Consider the following 23538-nt stretch of genomic DNA (forward strand, 5'->3'; position numbering starts at 1 on the left):
AAGTCTATTACAAGTTCATATGACACATACTGCTAATGAGGATCAGCAGTGTCGATAGAAATAGGAGAGATGGTAAGTTTTGAGCTCCGAAAAGAAATAAAGAAAGTTTTTTTAAAATTAGTTGAATAAATAGCGCTCGTTGATATCGTGGGGACTAAGAGTGCTGATTTGAGAGATACATTTTTGTTCTGTAGTTTTGCGGCTTTCCGAACTGCCTAGATGTAGGGAAAGGCCGCAAACTGCTTTAAATGACTAGGGAGATTGAAGTGTCTAGCGACTGGTTTAGATGCGTCTTTGTCGTTTCTTTTCACGTTGCGATAGTGTTCTCAGAATCGGTCATCTAGTCGTCTTCCTGTTCCACCAATGTATAACTTTTTGCAACGAGTGCAAGTTTTACAGTAGAAGACATTGGCAGAGGTGCACGTGAAGTGATCAGTGATCTTAATGGATCTCTTGGGTCCCGAAATTTTCTCTACGTTATAAATAAAACGACAAGTTCTGCGTCGTGATTGAGCGCATTTGAAAGTTCCAGGTTGGTCACTGGTTTGAAATGAATTTCTGAACAAAACGTTGTATACGTGAATCGAAAAACTAGAATAGTTTACAAACTGAAGTAGTTAGGCTTGTCGAATTTAACACATTTGCCCAAGGTTTCTTTAGTTTCTAATACAGAATCTGAAAGTGAAATGTTCAGTGAAATCCGGCCGAATTATGGCTCATAAAATCACGCTAGTTTTTTCACATGACAGATAGAAAACAAACTGTTCAAGGCGTGTTCCATGAATGAACAACAGCCGAATTCACAGGAAGGGATATCAGAGCAGGCTCTTAGTTGTTCACTCGAAGGGCGGCCGATGTAACTGCGATGACCGGAGATCGCGAGGATGAACTAGCTGCGATGCACCTCAGCACAGTCGCTCTGACACCGTCATGGTTTGTATGAATTTTAACCGTTGTACCAGTGGCTATCTTTTTAATCATTCCTGTTCTGTTCCGTTTTATTTTTAAACACGAACCTATATATACAGTACGAGTGTTAGCTGTGTTTGATTTTTACTGCCGTACGTAAGCTCGCAACCATGTCTACAAACCTTTGTTTGGTTCTTCTGTTGCAACTTGCCGGCTCGCAAGTTCCGAAATTTCACTATCAATTAACAGAAAAAAGCTTGAAAGAAGTCCCGGAAAAAGGTCGGACATCGTTCAATTTGGCAGATGGCGTGACGTCTTCAGCTCAGCTCTACGCTTTGTACACTGATAGAGCATATTCTTTCAGTCAATGATAACGCGCGTTGTATCCGAACTATACTATAAGAGAAAGATAAAGAACACCGGACAGGAAAACTTAAGAACCATTTTAATCCAAGCAATTATGGCAGTAACGATGAGATCTTTGGGTAAGCATAACTACGTGAACTCCACCACAAATAAAGATGTATTAGTCATCCATGAATAAATGAAGCTGAAATACGAGGGGAGGGGCAGATATTTCGTCCCACCAAGGGAACACAGCGGCAGGAAAGCATATTGAGCCCTTGCTCCTATATTCCTCTTCCAGGCTCTCTATTAATCCAAACTAAAAACGATGAATGTGACTGGGCAACGTCTCTTAACTGCATTCAGTTGCAGATCCTCAAACTGGTTACATCACAAAATCTTTAATTCTGAAGCAACAAAATTGTACCAAGTTCGAACTCTGAATTTGGTGTCCACCCCAGCTTGTAAATGCTTATGTCATGATGTATCTTAGACTCTAACACAAGCGACATACACGCCAACTTTCTCTTTGCTCATGGCCAATGTTCCATAGCAAAGCGACTCAAGAAATTGCACTCCCATCTAATCGCGAGGAAGTTTGTAAGAATCAATTACAGTAGTTTATTCACTTTAACGCCTATGAATCTTGAGACTCAGACGAGCAGGATGATTGACCACACAATCATCTGGAAGAACATCATTGAAATAAAATCACTGAATACATTCTAATTACAGGGGTTTGGTACAATATAACACTTAGCAAGTCGAACAACCGCAAATAATAAAATAATAACACCATTATTATAATTGTATGCTTTACCATATCTAATAATAATAATTATGATAAGCAGTATTAGTTAGGCCGGTAAGATGGTCCACCTGCGAGAAAATGAACTTCCAATTTTAATAGAATGTTCTTTTCGGACATGCAAAACATTAGAGACTTTGTAATTTAACAGATCGGGAGAAAATCACGTCTTGGTTACGTTTAGTCATCCGCTTGGTTTAGTAGAAAGTTGGCAGCCAACGTCTCATTCTTTTCACAAGCAAAATAGGCTTGGATAACTAGAACTTCTGGAAATCCAAGTTGTTTTAGCTGTTGAGTCAGGAAAAGAACAGTTCCTGTTATTGTAGACTGTAAGTGAAAAGGATGAGAGCACAAAGGGGGAGTACTGGGGAGAGAATGGTGGAGGTTGAGACAGAACTGTCAGAGCAACAACAAAGAAAAAGGTGGGCCAAAAACAAAACGACAAAATGATTGTAGAGAGGCAGTTACAGATAGGAGAGGGTAAGAAACTACGCGTGCAAGTACAGGGGTCTAGCCGTAGAGAAGGAGGATAGAGAAGGACATGGGTTAACTAAGGTTAGGGAGGACAGAAAAGAATAGAAGAACTAAAAGTACTTTGGGTCAGAAGAGAAGCAAGAATGGGCAGATACAACAATCCCAACTCTTACCCTCTCAATAGCTTCTTTTTCTTGTGGTGTAACATTAACGTATCCTGCCTCAGCAGGTGGTGCTTCTAAGTCTTGTTCACCTCCTGAGCCAGGCTGGGGTGGCTGTGAACCCACTCCAGGGGCAGGACCAATATCGGGGCTGTTTAACATACCTATGAACTCCTCTTGATTTTGGCTAATAAGCTACAATAGGAAGATATATTTCAAACACTTTTTGATATAACCTTTACTCCAACACAAAGCCTTTTTTTAAATCATAAAACACCAAGTTATGTGATTTGAATAGCTAAGGAAAACTGATAACTATAAAGCTTGTAATAGTATTGTGACAGAAAAGACAATTGAAGTTCACCTCATGGCCGTTTGCCATTTCACATGTACAGCAGGTGTTTACCTGTTGTGGTTAGAGTCTTGACCCACAACACTAATACAACTACTAACCTGCAGGAGTTGTGGGTTTTCCTGTCCCATTTGCTGAAGTAAAAGTGTCAATGATTGAGGGTTTCGTTGAACCTGCTGCCTCAAGCTAAGGAATGCAGGGTGCGAGCGCAGGAAATCCAGGTTACCTTTTATACAGAAAACATAACAATAGCGGTTTGCTTGTCCCATTTGCTGAAGTAAAACTGTTACTTATTAAGGGTGTCACTGAACCCATTGTCTCAAAATACGGAATTCAGGGAGTGAGCACAGGAAGTCCAAGCTACCAGTACTTTATGTTAGAAAAAGGTATTGATGTTCAACACAATTGATCATTTGAAGAGTATATGGCTCAGCTCACTCCTACATGCACATGCATCCATTCCCTCTACATCAGTGGCAGAGAAATTGTTCAATAACCTGCAGTACTCAACTATTTTCCAACTCTGTCCCATACATGCACTGATGATTCATGCTGAGTTCTTTGATGAGAGGGCTCCCCCGTGAATAATATTGATATCAAAATCATCATCATTACTATTACGGTTATCATAACCATCATAATTCTTTACCTCCAGAGGCTGGTGCATCGTCTCCACCCTCTCCTTGTTGTTCGTCTTGTTCTTGGGACTGGGGCATCTCTGGTATACCCTAAAATTATCACAAAATAACAAATTTGTCTCTGAGTAAATGCTTAAAAGATAATGCCCAATTTCAAAAAAAAAGCTCAACTTTTTTGTCCATGGGTCACCTAAATACATTGGCTACTGACAAGTTAGTCACATATCCACAAATAGAACTCCAAATTTGAAATTTTTGTTGCCAGAGATGTTCACCTGCAGTAAAGCACTCTGTTCACCTAGCAGACACAGGCACTTTCTACTTCAAATGGTGCACCACCGAAGAAAAGGACTTGTATAAATTTGACAGGTACACAACATTCTTTTATTGCACTTTTCTTTTCTAAATATTTCCAATTTTTTACTTGCTACCCATGATTCCAAATGCTAGTATAGATGGTCAAGTCAGACTTCATTTTTCAAGTGGATTTAATTGTCAGACTCTAATTCCTGCCACATTTATGTTCTCATTTTATTTTTTTGGTTTCAACAATTGTACTCTTGAGTCTTATGTAGTAGGCAGTGTGATCATTTTCAGATTTAAAAAAATTGTACCAGTCTAATTAAAAAAAAGGTACATGTCACACCCTGCTGTAATTTGAAGACTCAGAATAACCAATTAGGTCACAGTTCAATAACTACATTAACAGGTAATGACCTTCAGATACCAAATTCTATGGCCCCTTTTTTGGCAATTTGCTGATTCAAAGAGTAAAATGCTCTCTTTTCAAACTTTTTTTTTCAATCACGAACAATCTTGAAATGATTGTCAGATGTTTATCATCTTCTGCTGTTTTCTGTAGTTTACTTCAAGAACTGGAAATGTAATGGTGTCTATAGGCCAGAAACACCAAAGGAAAGAGCTCAACTGTGTATCAAGTGCAAATGTTGAACAACAAACAATAAGTAACACCAGGAAACATTGGGCCAAAATTGGGTCAAGATAGGAATTCTATTGTTACACTCACTAACTCATCCCAATGACGTATGTAATTTCCCCTCCTTTAGGAGGCAGTAGCCACAAAAATGAAATGCCTACAGAAAAAGACACTTACACTCATCAAGTACTCCACAGCTCTGTCTGGATTGTTAAAACTTGCTCGGAGAGCTCGGTTAACCTGCCATTGAAAAACAAATAAATAAAAACATTAACAAATAAATGAAGGGATGATGAATGCTACAACAAAGTACACATAGAACCATACAAACAGCTGTTCTAAGAGAGTTTGTCGGGGGAAAGCATGAAAATACACATGAGAACCCTAGAAAGGAATGTGGGTAATTTTCAGGTTAAGTTTCCTTTGCCTCAAATTTCACAGAAATCTGAGAAAACGTTACTGTATGGACGAGGCATCCAAGTTTGGAGAATTTATTTGTTTCACTTATTGAAATTTATTGATAACTGGATACCCAAATAACCTTTTGAGGTTGTTGTGCCCAATTTTTTTGACAACCTTTCTGAAAACAGCTGTATGCACTGAGAACTCCGTATTGATATAAAAAGATTTGAAATTATTCCCAATTGTGATACCAACAGGCTAATCAAAATTTATGCCTTGCGACTAGACTCATAGTGGTATACTCAGTAAATGATTTTAAGACTCACCTTTTCCCTCTCGAATCCCATTGCACTTATTTCATCCACCATTCTGTCATAGTCCTGCCCAGTAACTGCAAGTGCAAAGGAAACATCAGCAGAGCGTAAGAATTTTAGTTGGTGATCATTTCCTCTATTCTTGTGAGCTTAATGTTTGATTTAAGGTCATTTTTAAGTATAAATTGGATGCTTGTCTCTCTTAGTGGTTAAAGAGTTTAGAGTTCACCACCAAAGCAGGTCTGTGGTAAGTGCTCACCCACTTCAATCGCTATGAATTAATCCATTCAGGTTCATGCTTCCACTATTAGCCATACATTTCAATAGTCCCAAATCAAATACAAATGGACATAAGTTCTAAATAATAAAATAATTAATTCTATGATACATCTTTTTGAAGTACTGGCTGCTTTCATGAATTATAACTTTGACCAAGATTTGAAAAGCAACAAACTTTTAAATTACAGGTGTTGGTGTTCTAAAATTTGTGACTGGACCCTTCAAACTCAAATTTTGAGAACTGAGATCTAAGTTTTACAGTCAAAGAACTGAGGTGCAAGGGAATTTCATCTTAAATCCTAGTTATACATTTGGTTATCTTTCTAACTGGCGTACCAAGAGTTGATTCAGCAGTGGACAAAACTTGATCCGAGCTAGATGATGGAGCAGCAGTAGAAACAGCTGGACTTGTTGTTGATTCAGGCTCATCTGTAACTTTGGGTTTATCAGCGTCAGAGCTAAATAGAGTTCCATCACAAAAAAAAAGGGTCAGAGAAAGACATTTTACACACAACAACAATAAAGAAGAATTAACAAGGTGAGTGTGCTGACCATAGAGCATTACAGTCTAGATGGATGTGTTTGGAGTAGTTCAACACAAGTGTATCGTGGCCACCTGGGAACCCACCTAATCCCTCCCCTTAAAATAAACTGATACAACAGCTGGCATGTATTGTCTCAAGTTTGACAGCCAACTCAAAATGCATAGAGTCCCTGGACAAAACAGGCAAGAACAATAAATCTAACCATATTGACAAACACAGCTTACAAATTACTACAATGTCAATAAATATTATAATTCAATAAAATTTCAGTACTTCAGTACAAACTGCAAGGCACTTATCTCACCCAAAGAAAGATACCCTCACCTTTCAGGCTTAGACTCATCTGCAGGTCTTGCTGTACTTTCTGTGACTGTTGCAGCAGTGGGCTATCAAGGTCATAAACGTAAATAAATATCAGACAAAAAGCTTATGAACTTTGCAATAACAAGGAAAGATGCTTCTTCATCAAGGTATCGGGCAGACAATGATTACAAATTCAATGCAAAGGGAAACTAAACCTAGAATAAAGTACATATTCATATCTGGATAAATCAAGAGCTAAACTCACTAAGAAAACACCCAAGCACAAATAAAGTCACTAAACACTCCCAGCAGCAATGCTTCTCATTGCCATGCCATGCAGAATAAAATTCAGCCCTTATATTGCAGTAAAAACCAATCACTAATTTGTTAGGGTGGTCATGTTCCAAGTTGTACAATAACACTGGTTATTTATCAAGGCCTTTCTGGATTTTGTGGTGAGTTAAACATTTATAGAAAAATATCCTCTACACTCCATTCAGTTCCTATGTCTAAGTTGGCATTATCACCTTAATTAGCAAAGTAGTATGCTTTTTAATATTTGATTTACTTGTACATTGTTGTAGAACAGCTAGGCAGTCATTTTGCCGACTATTTTGAGGACAAGTTGTAGAGTCTGCATTGTGGCCCATTAAGTAACAATACAAAAACTATCATTTTCTCCTTTTTCGGTGAACAATATTCCATCTCTATCAATAACTTAAGGTTGCCAAACTGGCACAAAGAAAACATTGAACTTCAAGCAGGGGACAAGTACTTCTTGGTACATAAAACTCTTGAAAAGAGGCAATTCCTGGGAGAGAACAAAATCCTACCTGAGGTGTTGTTACAGGTTGGCTTGGAGCTGGAGCAGGTGCAGCCTTTGGCTAAAATATGAGGTGGAACAGAATCTGTTTGTCTGACTTACTCACTACATGTGCCATATCTAAGCACTCTCTCAAAAACTTTTCAGCCATTTGCATTTTTCATAATTTTGCACTATGGCTGAATAGCTTGTGATCAGTAGCACAGTTCTGATGTACAAAAGCGTAACATTGGGGTAAAATTGAAAAATTGATTCAAGAATCAATTCTTATTAGAATTAAGTCAGAAAGTAAAGGAAATTGGTTCCTATCTTGAAATTATGTCATTTTGGTCGATTCGGACACATTTCAAGAAAAATTTCTATTACCCATGATGCAATGTGGCCATGCTCTTTTTTTTTTTTTTTTGTGTGTAAAAAATGCATTAATACCATGTTTCAAGGAATATGGTTTTTTTCTTGCCACATCTGAATCCTAGAAACTCTAGAATCCTTAATCTTTACATTTAATTTCACGGCCTTGTGCTTGTGAACAAACAGCACTTGACTGCATGCTTGAAACATGCGGTATGTACTTAGGAAATTTCCCGCTCATTTCCTCATCTGATGTAATATTTTTACTTCTTAATAAGGAAATCTAAAACAGTCCTTATTGTTCAAGTAGACTTTGGGATGATTTGGAAGTAATAGAAGCCGTCAAAATGACAAACGCGTCGTGTTTGTTTTAGCTATAAATTTGATCACGTATGTTCCTGAGGATCAAAATTGTAGACCTAATGTTTCGGATGAACTTAAATGCTAATATTTTCGTCAGCTTTTAACAGATTCGATCGAGTTTGGTACCAAAATTTAGCTTGTCATTTGAGCATTTTGTTTATGTCAAAGTTGACATGCTCCAGTGTACTTGTCGCAAACAATGCGATTAGGAAATTCATTGACTGGTTCTATCGCGCGGCAGATCACAACGCTCGCCAACTGTTTTGGACGCAGAAACAAATTCATATCTCGACAACGTTTCGACAAAAACACCAAAAAATGAAAAGAAATTGAAAATCAATTTATGAGCAATGCATTTTGAGGTTAAATTGTTCTATAACTCAGGAATTATGACTCGCAAAATGAATTTAAAATTATCTGTCTCTCCTAAGCTTTAAAGCGTGACGCGTCAAGTGGTGAACACTTTTGTTGATTTTAAGAAAGATTTAGCTCAAATTTTCAGGATTTTGGTTGCCACTTTGCTAAAAAAGGAACTATTTTCATTATCTGTTAAGTCTTACGGTTATAAGCAAGGCTTCAGTGGGCAAAAACAGGAAAACAGTGAATAGTGAAGCCGACGCATGTTACGCGTGACGCCATGTTTTTGTCACTAACTTTACAATTCGGCTCCAGTTCAATATTTTCAGAGATCCTTTATTCTACCTCTGTTTAGTCCAAAACCATCTTTAACACATTTGTAACAATTGTGGAAAGTCTCAAGCAGATCTGATCATTGTGCGCCGAGAAATTCTTAAAAGATTCAAGCAAACCCGTGATTTTTCAATTTGTACGTGACAAGCGTGCTACTGATCTTGTTTTGAGGGGGCCTCTAAAGCAAAAAGCCCATTAACTCTTTAAACCCTAAGAGTGAGTATCAAAAAATTAATTACCGCAATAGCAGGTACAAAAATAATTATATCAAGGATAAAACAAATATATAATATATCTAATAGTTTCACCAGCAATACAGGCACAAATGAAAGTATAACTACATTTACAATGTCTTATCAAAGCATGTTCAGTAATACAACATACATATATAGCACATTACATATAGCTAAAATGACCCATTTTCTTTCAACACAATTTCAATTACATACAAAAACTCTGTGAACAAAATATACATGTGCAGGGGTTTCAAAATGATTTGAAGTAGGCGTCAGACTCTGCACAAGTAGGTGTCTGTGAAAAGTTCATTACCGCATTTATCTGTGTATAAGCCAAACCCGTGTATAAGTCGACCCCCCATTTTCAACATCAAAAATCTGATTTTTCATCATTTCTAGTTAAAGAAAAATTCAGACCGATAGAAAGTTCCCAAATGTTTGATCTCTTATTTCTAAGAATGTATTGAAAACAGGGTGAATTAAAAAAAAACTGCAGAGCAAAATGTAACTGTGTACTGTGAAGTTTCGTAGAACTTGTTTATATCACCACAATTCATGATTTAAGCATACATGAGCACCTCGATTTACTGGAGAAGTAATTTACCAGATTTTGTAAATCGCTTTGAAAATGAAATCTTCATGCATTTGAATAATGTTTTGAAAGGAGATTTAGTAGACCGAAGGAACACCAAAGAGCTTCAAAGGATCACTTGATGAAAACACCGCCATCTTGGAAACTACAAATTTGAGGAGCACTGGTAACTAAGATAAGCTGTACTTACAATCTCATTGGTCCTTTTCTGGTTGCTAACAACAAGAAAACAATATTCACGCAACAAGCCTTACAAGCCCTTGGTTACAATAACATAATTGGTCCATGTGCGTAACAAACAAGACCGTGTGAGAAAACAGCATTTGCCAGGTCACTAAGCTGCTGCAATCATTCAATGAAAACGAGAGTTCAGTACTGTAAACAGCAGCGAAGCTGTAACGAAAAATGTCTGCTCTACAGATCAGAAGATACAATAGAAATCAGCTCCAGTAGGTTTCTGTTTAAGCCGCATAAAATTTATTACTTCAAACTTTTTTGTTGATGAAGGATGCACTGAAAATTGACAAAACTCAAAAACAATTAGAACTGGTTTTGTAAACTAGGTTTTACTAATGGACTTCAGGCAATTGTTATGCTAATTTCTTGGGTTGCTTGGGTCAGGTCGTGTATAAGTCAAGGGTGATTTTTTGGGCTGATTTTTCAGTCATAGAAGGTTGACTTATACACGGATAAATACGGCAATTTACATCCAAAAGGTAATTATTTTGACCAGAAAAACAATGACATGTCCTCAAGTTGCCAGCTGAACTCCCAGCCGTCACCAGCTTGTTTTGAAACCCCTGAAACAGCACCTTTTGGATGTTTTAGAGAAGAGACTGGTGCTCACCTTTGTTACCATAATGACAACAAAACCCTTTTCATCAATTTTGTACTCTGATACTGGCTGGTCATCATTTAATATTTTCCCTGAAAAAAAAAAAGATATTTCAATGAAAAAAACAATTAAGTTTAAACACACAGGCTGATAAGTTTCTGCTGAAGGGGATCAAGGAAAGATAGTCCTGGTTGGTATTTTGCCATGCAGACCATTTCCATGAAAACTGTTATATGCTGTGTATTCCAGATTTTACAACAGCTAGCAAATTCAATATAAAGAAGTGGTCCAAGTGAGTTTTTTTTAATACTGACCTTACTATGCTCGGCCTGTACTGTCACTAACTTGGGCCAATATTCCTCAGTACAGCCCTTGTGCTTGGTTAGCAAGAAGTTATCAGTTTAATGTAATTGGATGATACCAGCAATATCAATCACCCACATGAAAGAGTTATCAACTGATATAAGTTGACCACTTGATATTTATCATGATTTTCCAATGCCAAGTCTTACGATTTTTTGAGAATCAACTAGCAGTCATAATAATAATATACAGAATTCTTTACCAGCATATATAAGTCTGATGCTAGCCTTGGGATAAGCATCCTTTCCTTTCTCAGTTTCCAGTTGGTTTTTGAGATCTGCCACCTGAAAGCAACGAGGTTGTTAGATAAATTTTCACATGACAACAACATAGAAGTTAACTATAGTATAAACTGTGGAGTACAAATGCCTTATTATAAGTGTTGCACAGGACTACTGAAATACGTGGGAGGAGGGTGGCCTCTGAACCAGTTAACTCTCACAAGTGACCAGGAGAGAGTTTCTCCTTACAATATCAATACAATATCCAATATCAAGCAGTAAAGTGATGAGATTAAGAAAAATATAAATTACTGGATTATTAGAGCATCCAATGCCAGATTCTCAGAACTAACATCATAATAGTTTTATAGTAGAAAGGAGAATTAATTACGAGAGCTTGGGAGTGAAAGGATGGACCATTTTTTGACAAAGAATCAGATCAATATCTCAATAGAGCAGCCAGCCAAAGTACAAAGAATGTGTGGATTTCCATAGCTGTTAACTACCTTTGGTAGCTCTAAGAAGACTGCAGCTCTTGTCAGAAACAACTGATAGAATTCTTACATATTGAAAGCTTTGGTTTACAAAAATAAAAATATCCATTGATCCCATAGGAAAGTACTAGCAGATTCTAGAAAGGACAGTAACCAAAATAAATTCCTCTTGTGAAATTCAAATATGTTTCACAGCAAAAAATTTTAATGGCAAGCCTTTTTTAAACCCATGTTTTACTACAGGCTTGAATAAATAATATAAAAGATTTATATGGGGCCATTTCTACAAAGCATCCAACAGCACTCTATAATACTGAAAGTTAAATAATGAAATAACAAATGCATCTAAAAAAGAAAGGCCTAAAACACATTATTTAAATTATATACATCTATTAAACCAATGTATATCAACTAGAAGTTCTCTCAAAAAGAAGTGACTTCAGCTTAGATTTAAAAGTGTTCAACAAGTTGTACCTCTCCATATCCTATTGAAGAAAATTCTTTATTCTTTTTTCTCAGAGGGAAGATGCAGATTTTCCTATCTCTGCTCACGGGCACAGCAATGCTTTTGTGAGTTGCTAAGAGCATCACTAGCTTCTTTGTCATTTTCATAAATACACTTTGTTTTGCCAACTGGCCAGCACTTTCAAGCAAAGTATTTCTAAGCAAATCAAGCAGAATTATAACTTATCAATCTTCTCTTTGCTCTCTCTTAAATCACTTTGATTGTCAGCAAAAATTGTTTAGGAAATAAATTTGTAACTTAAATTGCATAGCAAGAACCAAAGGAATTCAATGAGAAAAAGCTGCATTAAATTCTCCTTGGGCCTAATGAACATGTCTCATTTTACTTTAGTTTTTTTGGTGGAAAAATTTGCATATGCCATAACAACACACAAACGAGCAAGCTCACACAGCTTCAAAACCTATCATTGAATTTACACACAAATACTTTCCTTGCCATTTCCTGACGGAGCAGAGGTATCCTTTATACATTAATCATTGATGGAAGTAAATAATTCTTACCGTAAGATCATTAAATGTTGTTGAGGAAAATATTGTTTGATAGTCATTGAACTTTAGTTTGTTGGCCAAAACCAGTAACATTTTATTTTTCAATAGTGTACATGCACTTTTTTTTCTAAAGCACTCTCTAATTGACAGTTGTCTGATTGTGACAGATACTTGTAAAAAAAATGTTTCAAAGTTTGTTTGGAAGCCTTTTAAATCGCATTTATTGTTACACAAATAAAAATCTTTCAGTGAAGCCTCTCTCTTTAATTTGCATTACCTGTGTTTTAAGCCTACATGTAGATTTGTCTGTATTGGGAAAAACTGTGCCCGAGGTCTTGAGTACCGCCTGAGGCCCTAGGGTGAGGGTGGTACTCAAGACAGACCAACTCCAAAGAATAATTAAAGCATACCTCTTGCTCTCTCTTAAATTTGCATTTCCTATGTTTTAAGCCTAGGTTAGTCCATATTGGGAAAAACTGTGACCTTTGTCTTGAGTACCACTCTCAGCCTATAGCCTTGGGTGGGACTTTGTACCTTGGGCACAGTTTTTTTCCAATATGAACCTCCCAGCGGGCAAATAATGTATTAATACTGGTGCAGTAAATGAAAAAGCCTATGACTGTACATCTTAAGATTACAACTTATTTTCAAGAAAATATTTCCTAGAGGGGCACAATGTTCTCGGAGGAATTAATCTGAATAATTCTTTTAAATTCTCATACATCTAGCTGTACATTTGATCTTGTTGCGCATACAAAGTGTGGTCTGAGAGATTAAAAAAAATTGTATTAAAGTATTGTTCAAAAGGCTTCCATGTACGAACTTACACAGGAAGCAGTTCATACCCAACTCACACAACTTTCCAGGCTTGGATAACACTACTGTATGATTCAATTACTTTCCAGGTGTTCAATGATATGTGCTTACATTAAGAACATGCTGAAAACTAGAGTGAACTTCAAAAATTGCAATCAAAGTTAGGTGTGTTTTCACATGCCTGACAGTTCTACTGAATATTCCCCACAATTGTTACAAAAGGACAGATGGTGAAGATTCCAACATATGTTATTGTCATGGCAGGCAATCAAAAGATTGTCAGGTTAATGATCTTCACTTACTCATTTTCAACACTCTTCACATTACATGATCAAAAAAATTAGTCAACCTAACACACAAGTTTCCAAAAAAATTAACCCGACTATTTTACAAAGTTCATGTATTTCGGTGATAATTAAGTGATTACAAGGGCATGAAACAAGAGAGAAAAGCAAAATAGATGTAATCCATAGGAAAATGTACAATTTATAAGTTGAAATATCTAATCCATAGCCTGCCGGCCAGTTCCCATTCATTTCTGGCAGGAAGTTAAAAATTCTTTGATTTCATACCATTGCGACTTGTATAATGAAAGGTGAAAGAATTTTCAGTAAACAAATATTATCGATTACTCAATCACACGTGTTATAGAGACAAAAGCCTACTTCTAGAGCAGGACCTCTTAATGCTCAACTTAAACTGTACTTGGTCTAGAAAAAGAGTCGACACTTTGAGTAAGTGGTTAAGAAATATGTCGAGAGCTTATTTCGATATTTGAAAAAGTAATTTACTCTTCCAGTAACCAAATGCACTGAAAGATAGGATAATAGAAACACAGTAGACATAGCAAACACTACAAACAAAAATAACGAGAAAAGATAGAAAAATGCTCTAATCGATGTAAATGTCTGAAAATTGAATAAAAGACCGAGACCTGCTCGTGATCGATCAGGTTGTCAAACGTACCGTTGCAGACTCGTCTATTTCAAGCTTGAAAGTTTGTTGTTGGAGAGTTTTAAACGTTATCTGCATGGTTCTTCTCTAATATTGCAACAGATTTAGATCACCGACGGTAAAATACAACGGCTGAGAGCAAGGAAATCGAAGAAATTTGGAATACTGCACTACAAGCATTTGTAGCGTGTAATCCTTAGAAAGAACCAGCAACATGACGTCATCACGTTGGCTACGCGTACCTCGCATGCGCCATGCGGGGCCCGTAGGGTTATGGGTAGTTTTTGGTAGACTGGGCACGGGGTTGGGTGTAGTCGGAAAAGACTAGCACTAGAAGGAAGACCCGGAGCAAAGTTATCATCGAATATCTATTGCCAAAATTGTGGACAAATGAAATTCGTCTGTGAACTTGCAATAAGTATTCTTGCAGCCAAATGTGTGTTGTAGAGATTGAAGTGACCGAAGTCACGAGGTTCGTTCCGTCTAACTTCGTGACTTTGCTCGAAAGCTTCCGGAAATTCACGGAGGAATCCAGAATGATGGTAACCATCCAAATCCGAAGAATAATCAACGCATACCTCAGGCGATCTACAAATACAGTAAAAAAATATTATCCTGCGTTTATCAAATTTCCTTTAACAAAATTCATCAAATTTAGACGCTGTGATCAAAATCTTTCGGTTATGTGACCGCAAGTATTTTCACTGATTGAAATTAAAGATATGTGGTAGTAAACTACTCGTGTTTTCCTTTGGTCAGAAAAGTACAGGGTTATTTTCATCCGCCAAAGTGTTACTGATCGATCCAGTCGCCAAAGTTTACGAAAGATAATTGAATTTAATCAACCAGCCAATAAATTTAGACTGTTCCCACATTAGATCGTAAACAATCGAAGCGATTTACCATATTGGGTTGTGTTTTAACTAAATATGTTTGTTCACTCGAAAGGTGGTATTTGAAGCAACAATGCTAAGTATAAACTGTAACAAACCTGGCTATCGTTTATGTGCGGTTACTATTCTAGGACGATGGCGTTAGGCCCGTGTCTACATCTTAATGAGTAAGTGACTGACTCATTTGCATATTGGAGTCACCATAACAACTTATTTCTACGCTTTGCGTTAAGTTAAAGACGAGGCACTCCACTCTCAGGCCCGTCTGTTTGTGTACAACAATTTAGTTACATTTGTGGAGTAAAGCTGGAATTCCAGTTTTTCCTTCATCCTCTTACTGATCAGTAGTTCGTTACCACCCTTACATATTCCCATTTCTTATATGGACGGGAGTGTTTTACCTCAGTGGAACTAAGACACTCGTAGAATCAAAACGACCACTATACATCGGAGTGTATGCAACACGAGTGGTCACATTAAGCAACTACGTCACAACCCGCCTTTTAAAACTTTTCTTTTCAATCTACCACGTATTTATTGCCTATATGATAACAAGAAACATTACTCGTTAGCTCGAAGATATGAATTTTATTTTCTCACATCTTCTCACAACCGTATAATATCCTCAACATAGCTATCCCCTCCGATCAGCTCCTTGTCAACAACGACAAAAAAATTTATTTTTCTCGTTGTTGACAATCATTGTTGTCGTTGTTGAAATAAAAAAATTTATATAAAAGCTTCTAAATATGGCCAGCTGCCCCCAAATAAAACTTAAAAACTATTATATCATTATGCAGCTGCCTGTAAAATGAAAAGAAAATGTATGACAAATTCATCCCTCGACCATGAGAATCTGTTCGATGACCTTTACATTTTTCTTTTTCTGGCCTATAGCTTATGTAGGCACACAGGGAAATGTTTTAATTCCTTCTCTGGTCCAGTTATAAGCGGGCTAAATAAAAACTACCATAACACATATAACATGATCGCTATAAAAAAAAAAGATCGCCCGACTGCTTTGCTCGTGGCTCATAATGGCAGGAGCCCATCCTGATGATGGTCGATTCCATTAAAGCAATAAATGGCAATTAAAGAAATATATATTACTTTTGAATACATTGAGAATCCTCCTTTAAAAAAAATAATTTTCTTTAGTAAAAATTTATTTGCCTGTCATATAAAATTTTTAGACAGCCTAGTGGTGTTTTTTTTATTAAAAAATATAAATCCCTAAAACACTGACACACAAGGAAAATTGAGAACTATGACCGGACGCATATGGAATTTGTGAGAAAAACAGCAATTCTTGGCCCAATTGAAGTGAAAGGATAACACTGGGTTTATCACAGGCGGCCCAAGCTCCAGCTGTGAGATGATCATCTTGCACAATAACAGTCACAGCGGAATGGGCTTTTCTTATGTAAGTTGAAAACCTCGAAATGGAAAACTCGCTAAAATGGGTACTTTTCATCAAAATAAACGGTCGGATAACAAGCGATACGCTGTGAAAGTAAGGTGAGGTATTTTCATTGAGAATTTGACGTATTGTTTCATTCCTTAGAGCAGTCGGAAATATTCTCATACAAACTCTTATAATTCCGCCATGACTGTTATTGTGCAAGATGATCATCTTACAGCTGGAGCTTGGGCCGCCTGTGGGTTTATAAGCGAAATATTGGTAAAAGCTTGCTAAAGACAGCATTGGTAAAAGCTTTCTAAAGACAGCATGTTTCTTTTTCATTAACAAAAGGTTGTTTCCATGGAGATGGGCTCACAGGAACATCTGTCATCAAGACCTTTATGGATCAGTTCAATCTCCTGTTGTGGTTTGTTGTTTAAGAAAAGCAAAAACACAGTCTTACTTTACGAATTTCTCACCCACTATTAAGCTATCATCCTGAAACGAAGGGCTAAGGTTAATTTTGCTTTGAGAGTCAAAAATTAGAGAAGGAGACCTCTGCTGCGAAGTGTTACTTTGAACGGAAGGTTAATTGAAGCTGAACTGATTCGTTGATGAAGGACTAGGGATAAATTAGTAAGCTGATTCTATATTTTAAGCTTCACAATGCAAAAAGCCAGATTTCATGGTCAGCACTTTGGGATCTTTGAGAAAAGCTTGCGAACTGACGATTCCACGAAAAACACTACAACAGAACAGAGAACCCCTCGCATAAACGAGACAGAAGATATGGAGGAACACCTTGGAAAGAAAACACAACAACACGATATGGCGAATACAGTCGAAGGAAAGCGGAGACAGAGCGTATTTTACACGCACGAAATCAAGAAAATAATGGACGAAATTTTGAAGGAGAAACTATCCACTCAATTATATGACGCCAATACCTGTAGGGTTCTCTGCATTAGTTTGTCAGAGGATATTAAAAGCCGAGTAAAGAATCTAGGAATGGAGAGATTCCGTTTGATATGTAGCGTCAGTATAGGATCGAACTGTGGCCAAGGTATTTTGATGGCTAGTCGGTTTCTTTGGAATGACTTCAGAGATAATTTTTCGACTTCTTCTTTTCAAAATGCGTCTTTATTTGCTGTAGCTATCGTTTTCGGAGTTCTAAAAGAGTGAAGCGACATGAAGAACACTGTAGAAGTCAGGCTGAATGGATTAAAGCTTTAAACAGCAAGTGATGATCATGACTCTATGTAACCGTACCGAAGTCTCAAGCCAAATGAAATAGATAGATGGCAAATTTTCTTCTATGATTTTACCCTTTTAAAGGTTATCTCCATGCTGGGTCGTAAAAAAATATCAAAATTATCATATTAAAATCGGTGAAAATGATAAAACATCCCTTGCAATCAAGTTTCGGTGAACGAAGCCGTAAATTTAAATAACAAAGATAGTTTTGAATTTCATGACTGAACTGTTCTTTTTAATGAATTAAGGCAAATTTTGTTGTCTCCGCTGTTCTTATGGTGACATTTCATTAATTTTTCTGTTTTCCTCTGTCAGGAACTAAAATATATTAAACAATATGAATTATTGACTCCAACGTTTAATTTGTTGACTTTTTTATTGAAATAAGCAATTTGGAATGAAAATAATCACGGTGAAAACCTTTCAATCTACATGAATCAAATATCACGCCTACGTCCTCTGTAAATAATACCAAATAGGTATAAGATTTGAATTTTCTTCGCGCTCTACTGGGGAAAAAAGTCCAGCATCGCTTTAGTATGATTATTTCACATCATATAATTTGAGTTTTTCAAGCGTTGCGCGAATTACACACTCGAATGAGAATTCTCACGGCCGTCTGCCATTCTGGAACCCAGACCTCTTACAGTCACACAGCTGGCTAACAACAAGAAGTCTCTAGGGTAGAGTAAGAATGAAATATTTACAAACGCAGTTAGTTATTACAGATTCTTCAAGTTTTGAACTCAGACCATGGTCGCTTATTCGAATTCGTCAGCTAAGGTTGACACGGGCATAAATAATACGTACTATAAAAAAAAAACGGGCGGGAGATATTTTCCAAATGAATTCGCACAACTTTCAAATAACTGAGTAGAGAAACCGTATTGCATATGGCATACAGTACTCCATTATATAAATGATATCTCACGATAAACACAGTATTTAGCTGGTGTGTACAGAAAAGGTTAGGGGCCCGCTTGTCTACCCAACCTATAGTTTTCTTGAAACTCAAAAAACTCTTTCTCCAAACTTGGCGAGTTAGATTTTTAATTTTAATGTCTTTGTCGGTCATAGATATCAATATCTAGGAATCAAGTACCGATTAAAGGATTTCGTGAAAAGTAAGGCGGTGTGCGCACTCTGATTTCTGCATGAATAATATCAAAGACAGAAATAATATTCCCAGACGCGAGTTATTTAACAGGGATTCTACCCTTGACGTGCAAACGCACTGCAAAGAGACAAGAGATCTTCTTATACACGAACTTTTTTCAAGTCATCCACCAGGCTTAAATATACGGTAAATATAGGATTCGTAAAAAGAGAAACGCCACCCCTCCTGAGAACGAATTCATCACGCTCCACGTTTAATAAAAACGTACAGAAGTTCTAAGTAAGCTTAAAGAATCGAGGATACTCAGGTGAAAGTTTTGAGAAACGTATCTCTTGAGTTATTTTCTGCGGGAGAGAAAGGTTACTTAAATACAAAGTAAATAGTGTACAGGAGAAAATATTGCCTTTTCTAACAACTTAGCAACTTCTCTGCTCGCAAAGTGATCATTTATCAATTTAAAAAGTAAAATCGTCCACAATTACATACAACGCTAAACCGGAGATCGCTTTATTTCTTCTAATTTTCCTATTTATTGCTTTCTTCATTTATTTTCGAAAACACTGATTCCTTTCAAAATTTCTAACCGCCGCCCCCTGACGCGCATGACGTCCTTATTCTAACTAAAGATCAGAGCTTGCCGATGTTAACTTTCGACCCGGCTGATGCCAGTTGGTGTTACGGCGTCGCTCTTCTTTCATAGAAGCCGGTCCAGCTGCTCTTCATACAAGCCGGTCTAGCAGGATAAATGTCATAATTTAGTATTTTCAGTGTTGCGTGAAGGCAGGCGAAACGGCTTGCACAATATCTGCACCATTCCGGTTGCCATTGTCACTTGTCACCATTCCTGGTGACAAGTTATGTTAGCAATCCCAGACACAACGTACAATCCTAACCACAAAGAGTAGATAATGAACCACAATTTCTTTGAACTTCTGACCTTCCTATATTTATAATCTCTTGACCCAGACGTTTATTAAATCCTTAAAAAAATGTAAAGGATGCTCAGCTACGTCATCAAGTTATTATATTGCTTCTTCAAGAGCCTTTCGTTGTCAATCAAATTCTCCTCGTCTGTCATAAGGTTAATGAAAAACCAAAAAGGAAACAAATTATGAGCTAATCAAAAGACTGATATCGGTATTTGAAGCTCGCAAAATCGTGTAAGTTTTCGCCTTGTTTCATCACGTTTCTAATTGGAGGGAAATCTTTGGATAATGAGTAACAAGACTGGGACAAGAAGTCCAGCGGCAAGATTAAGAAGTCTGGCCTTGAGTAGGTCTGTTGGTAGACCAAAACTACGAAAAGCTTTGTCGGTAAACAGCGAAAGTGAGCTATTAAAGGCAGTCGCTGGGACTTCACTTACGACAGGCAAAGATTTCGGCGTGAGCAAAACCCCGCCTTTACAAAGGAAAGCACTAAGTGCCTCTGAAAATGTACTTTCAATCAAGTTACAAGCCAGTTCATTTAAGGAATACGACAGAGAAATCACGACTTCAAGCAACCATGCGGAAAACGTCGGTAAACAGCCAAGGAGTGGCAAAGAGTATCAAAAAACAAACAGTTTGGATCGTAAGGATTTAAACTCGAAAATACAAGAGATAATTCGCCAGAGTTTGTCTGCGCACCTCGAAAGTATGGAATACAATCACGAAATCTGCGGCAGCAAGTGTAGAACTATAAGCCAATCAATAGAGAAAGGTGTCAAATCTCTTTACAATACTCAATACAAAATTACAGCTCTGGTTTACATCGGCGCTATTCGAGACCGAGGAATTGAAATCTCTAGCCAATGTGTTTGGAATCCGAAGACAGATAACTTTGCGATGGCAACACTTGACACCAATTCGCTGTTTGCAACAGGGATTGTTTTTGCTACGTTATTCAATGATGACTAGATGTTTGCCCGCCGATTTTTAGTTCGTGAGGGAATCTTGGCTCTCCCGCAGGAGATGTTATTATTTTTTCACTTCAAAAATATCAACAATAGAAAGAAACAGTGGGAGACAAGTTGAAAGAGTTATTCATTGATAGGGAGATAATTGATGGTGCGATTAAAATTAAAAATGAGAATGCTGTTGTAAATTGTTTGAAAATAGGCAGCGAGGCGCTTCATTAATCTTAATTGTTTCTCAAGGTTCAATATCTCAGGAGAACAAAGAACTAAGTTCTCGAGTCCTTTCTTTCAAAGAAAGTCATGAAGTGTAAATGGTCAGAACTTTTAATTTCAGTTTTAAGTTTTCAATGTCAGTATTTCGAGACTGCGTAGAACCAACAGGAGTTTTACAGTTTATCGTATCAAACTCAATAAACAAATTAAGGCCATATTCTAAAGCCAAAATGCATTTGTGTAACTTATTTGGATAATTTATTCACGTTGAATCCACTGTTTGACTTTTTCGAAAGCGAGACTCATCCACTGTGAAAAGATTGAAAGTTTATTCAGTTGACTCTTCATGGTCCTTAGTGAGTGGTTCTTTTAAAGACAAAACAAAGGATGGACAGGCAGACAAAGAATCGCAAACATCTCGGATTTACTTCATGTAAGTCAGATATCGTACATTTTTGTTCTTGGACATTATCTGTTCCTCAAAGCTCACAAGTTTCCTCGAGCTTCGCTCTCAGAACTGACTGTTCGCATCTTGTTTTGGATAATGTCCGCGGACAAACCGCCGCGCATGTTAAATGGAGGCTATTGTTTATATTTCCCAATAGGCAATATTTCTTCGAAACCAGAGGAAAACTCAAACGAACTGAAAAACAGGAAAAAGTCTAACAGAACCCAGTTGTTCAAAGGAGAGATAATTTTATTCAACGGATAAATCGCTATCCAACGAACAAGTTGTAAACAAAACGTACTGCGTTATCCACTGGATAGAGATTGATCAAGCACCATTCACCTCCAATTCGGTGAATAATTACTAGTTCTTCCATTGATAGGACTTTTCCTACCCTGTATCAGCAATTGGTGCACCCGTGGGTGGAAGTAACGGAAACAGTTAAATAAATTTGTGTACCGCTTTCTCATGTCTGAAGCTCTATATGTGGCCACCGACAACCTGGCGCTGTATATTGGCTGGTCTCTGAGTTGTCTGCTAGATGCAGCTGGAGAGCAATTCAGCGCCCCCCTTCTCCAATAAGCTATCCCTTATAAGCGCCAAATTTGTCTTTGATGATAATTGCCCCTATTCTAATAAGTGCCCCTGTTGAGAAAGCATCCTCATTACAATGAGTGCCCTTATACAAATAGGCGCCCCTGTTCCAATAAACACCCCTAATCTGTTTCAGTAATAACACTGTTAGAGTACAATACATTAAGGTCAATTGATGTCCATCTTCCTTAAATTGCTCAATTAAAGCTTCACAACTTAAGAGTGGTCTTTGTCTCAGTCTCTCAACTATTCTTTCGCCGTGAGTGCACAGTTCCTTCAAACGAAAGATCCCGTCTTAAAATTTTACGACGATTGCTTGGTTAGTCGTTCTGGCAAGGAAGATTCCAGGGAAAACAAGTCCGTTTTGCGGTCTTTTCGATCCTAAGTCCTAAGTCCTAAGTCCTTTTCGATCCTAAGTAAACATAAAAGCTTTTCTGCTGTTTCTCAAAAGAGATTAAGCGCCCTGTTTCAGAAAAGCATTCCCCCCATGAGATACCAAAAGTAAATAAGTGCCTCGGAGCTTTCCAGAGGATACATACATCACTCTGTGTCGATGATATCTGGTGCTTCTGTTTTCTACTTGGCAAAGAGTTATTATAGTAATGGTAGTCTGGGCTCTGTTAACATAGCGATTAGTGAGATTACAGCTGCATTTTTAGATATATCTAACATACTAGGAGAGGAAGGAAGTTTTTGAGTTTCAGGGAGGCACCAGTTTTCACAGACATGAACGGTCGTCAAGTAAAGCATTCCAATAAATCAACAATGAAAGTAGAAACTCTTACCTAAGTAAGTGAAGGAAATCAAGGTGGAATGAATCAAAAGTTGCAGTTTCGTTTAAGTTTTTGACATATGTTAAGTTTGCAATGTTTCAGATATGCTTTTTACAACGGCTGCGGAATTGGCGGTTAAAATTCAGCTAACTATGCCGGTTCATCAGGAATGACAAAAGTTTTACATCAAGTAGACTTTCTATACGTATAAAAAACTGAGATTCTAGGAGCGCACTAGAAAACCGATAGAAAATTGAGGTTTGCTTTTGTAAAAGCATTACACCGCACTTTCTATCGGCTTACCGGCGTAACAACCCACTTGAGCTGTTGGAAGGACATTCAAAAAGTTTTTAAAGCACTCACCTCTGGATCATGATTCCCATTACTTTCTCTTGCTTCTACCCCACTGCGACCCTGTTTCCATGGTCCTCTACTTCGACGAACGAGGTCAATTTTCTGTCTTCTTAACCTCAACCTCAAGCTTGCTTGATACTGACACATCTACAATCACGGACCTAGCGCGTCCTGAAAGCCGCGGTCACACAGTCACGGTTTTAGGTTTGTCTCAACTTAGTCGATGAAATGTCACTCCAAATGTTTTGAACAATCATTTCAATTTGTTATACGCAGGGGTGATATTGGCTAAAATAAAAGGCTGCTGCTCTGAATAATTCATGTATGACAGGCAGCTAACATTACACAACTTCCCGCTGTTTGTGTTCTTTCAAAAT

General features: G+C 37.4%; 3 protein-coding genes and 1 pseudogene across 3 annotated transcripts; 2 read left to right on the forward strand and 2 right to left on the reverse strand.

The window, feature by feature from the left end:
* Positions 1-117: 117 nt before the first annotated feature.
* LOC136277160 (uncharacterized) lies at positions 118-1836 on the reverse strand (annotated as a pseudogene).
* Positions 1338-14434, reverse strand: LOC131774302 (UV excision repair protein RAD23 homolog B). Its single transcript, XM_059090306.2, has 12 exons — positions 14232-14434; positions 10923-11004; positions 10370-10449; positions 7301-7351; positions 6489-6550; positions 5956-6077; positions 5353-5417; positions 4802-4864; positions 3699-3777; positions 3151-3275; positions 2710-2892; positions 1338-2350 (listed from the first exon to the last, which is right to left on the reverse strand). Exons 1-12 carry the CDS (start codon positions 14295-14297, stop codon positions 2243-2245), a joined length of 1086 nt encoding a protein of 361 aa, XP_058946289.1. The 5' UTR covers positions 14298-14434; the 3' UTR covers positions 1338-2242.
* A 2304-nt stretch (positions 14435-16738) lies between these two features.
* Positions 16739-18043, forward strand: LOC131774311 (dynein light chain Tctex-type protein 2B-like). Its single transcript, XM_059090319.2, has one exon. It carries the CDS (start codon positions 17181-17183, stop codon positions 17694-17696), a length of 516 nt encoding a protein of 171 aa, XP_058946302.2. The 5' UTR covers positions 16739-17180; the 3' UTR covers positions 17697-18043.
* A 1914-nt stretch (positions 18044-19957) lies between these two features.
* LOC131774305 (uncharacterized) lies at positions 19958-21903 on the forward strand. Its single transcript, XM_059090310.2, has one exon. It carries the CDS (start codon positions 20100-20102, stop codon positions 20778-20780), a length of 681 nt encoding a protein of 226 aa, XP_058946293.1. The 5' UTR covers positions 19958-20099; the 3' UTR covers positions 20781-21903.
* The last annotated feature ends 1635 nt before the right edge of the window (positions 21904-23538 follow it).

The sequence above is a fragment of the Pocillopora verrucosa genome, chromosome 12 (genome assembly GCF_036669915.1).
Source record: "Pocillopora verrucosa isolate sample1 chromosome 12, ASM3666991v2, whole genome shotgun sequence".
Classification (NCBI taxonomy): domain Eukaryota; kingdom Metazoa; phylum Cnidaria; class Anthozoa; order Scleractinia; family Pocilloporidae; genus Pocillopora; species Pocillopora verrucosa.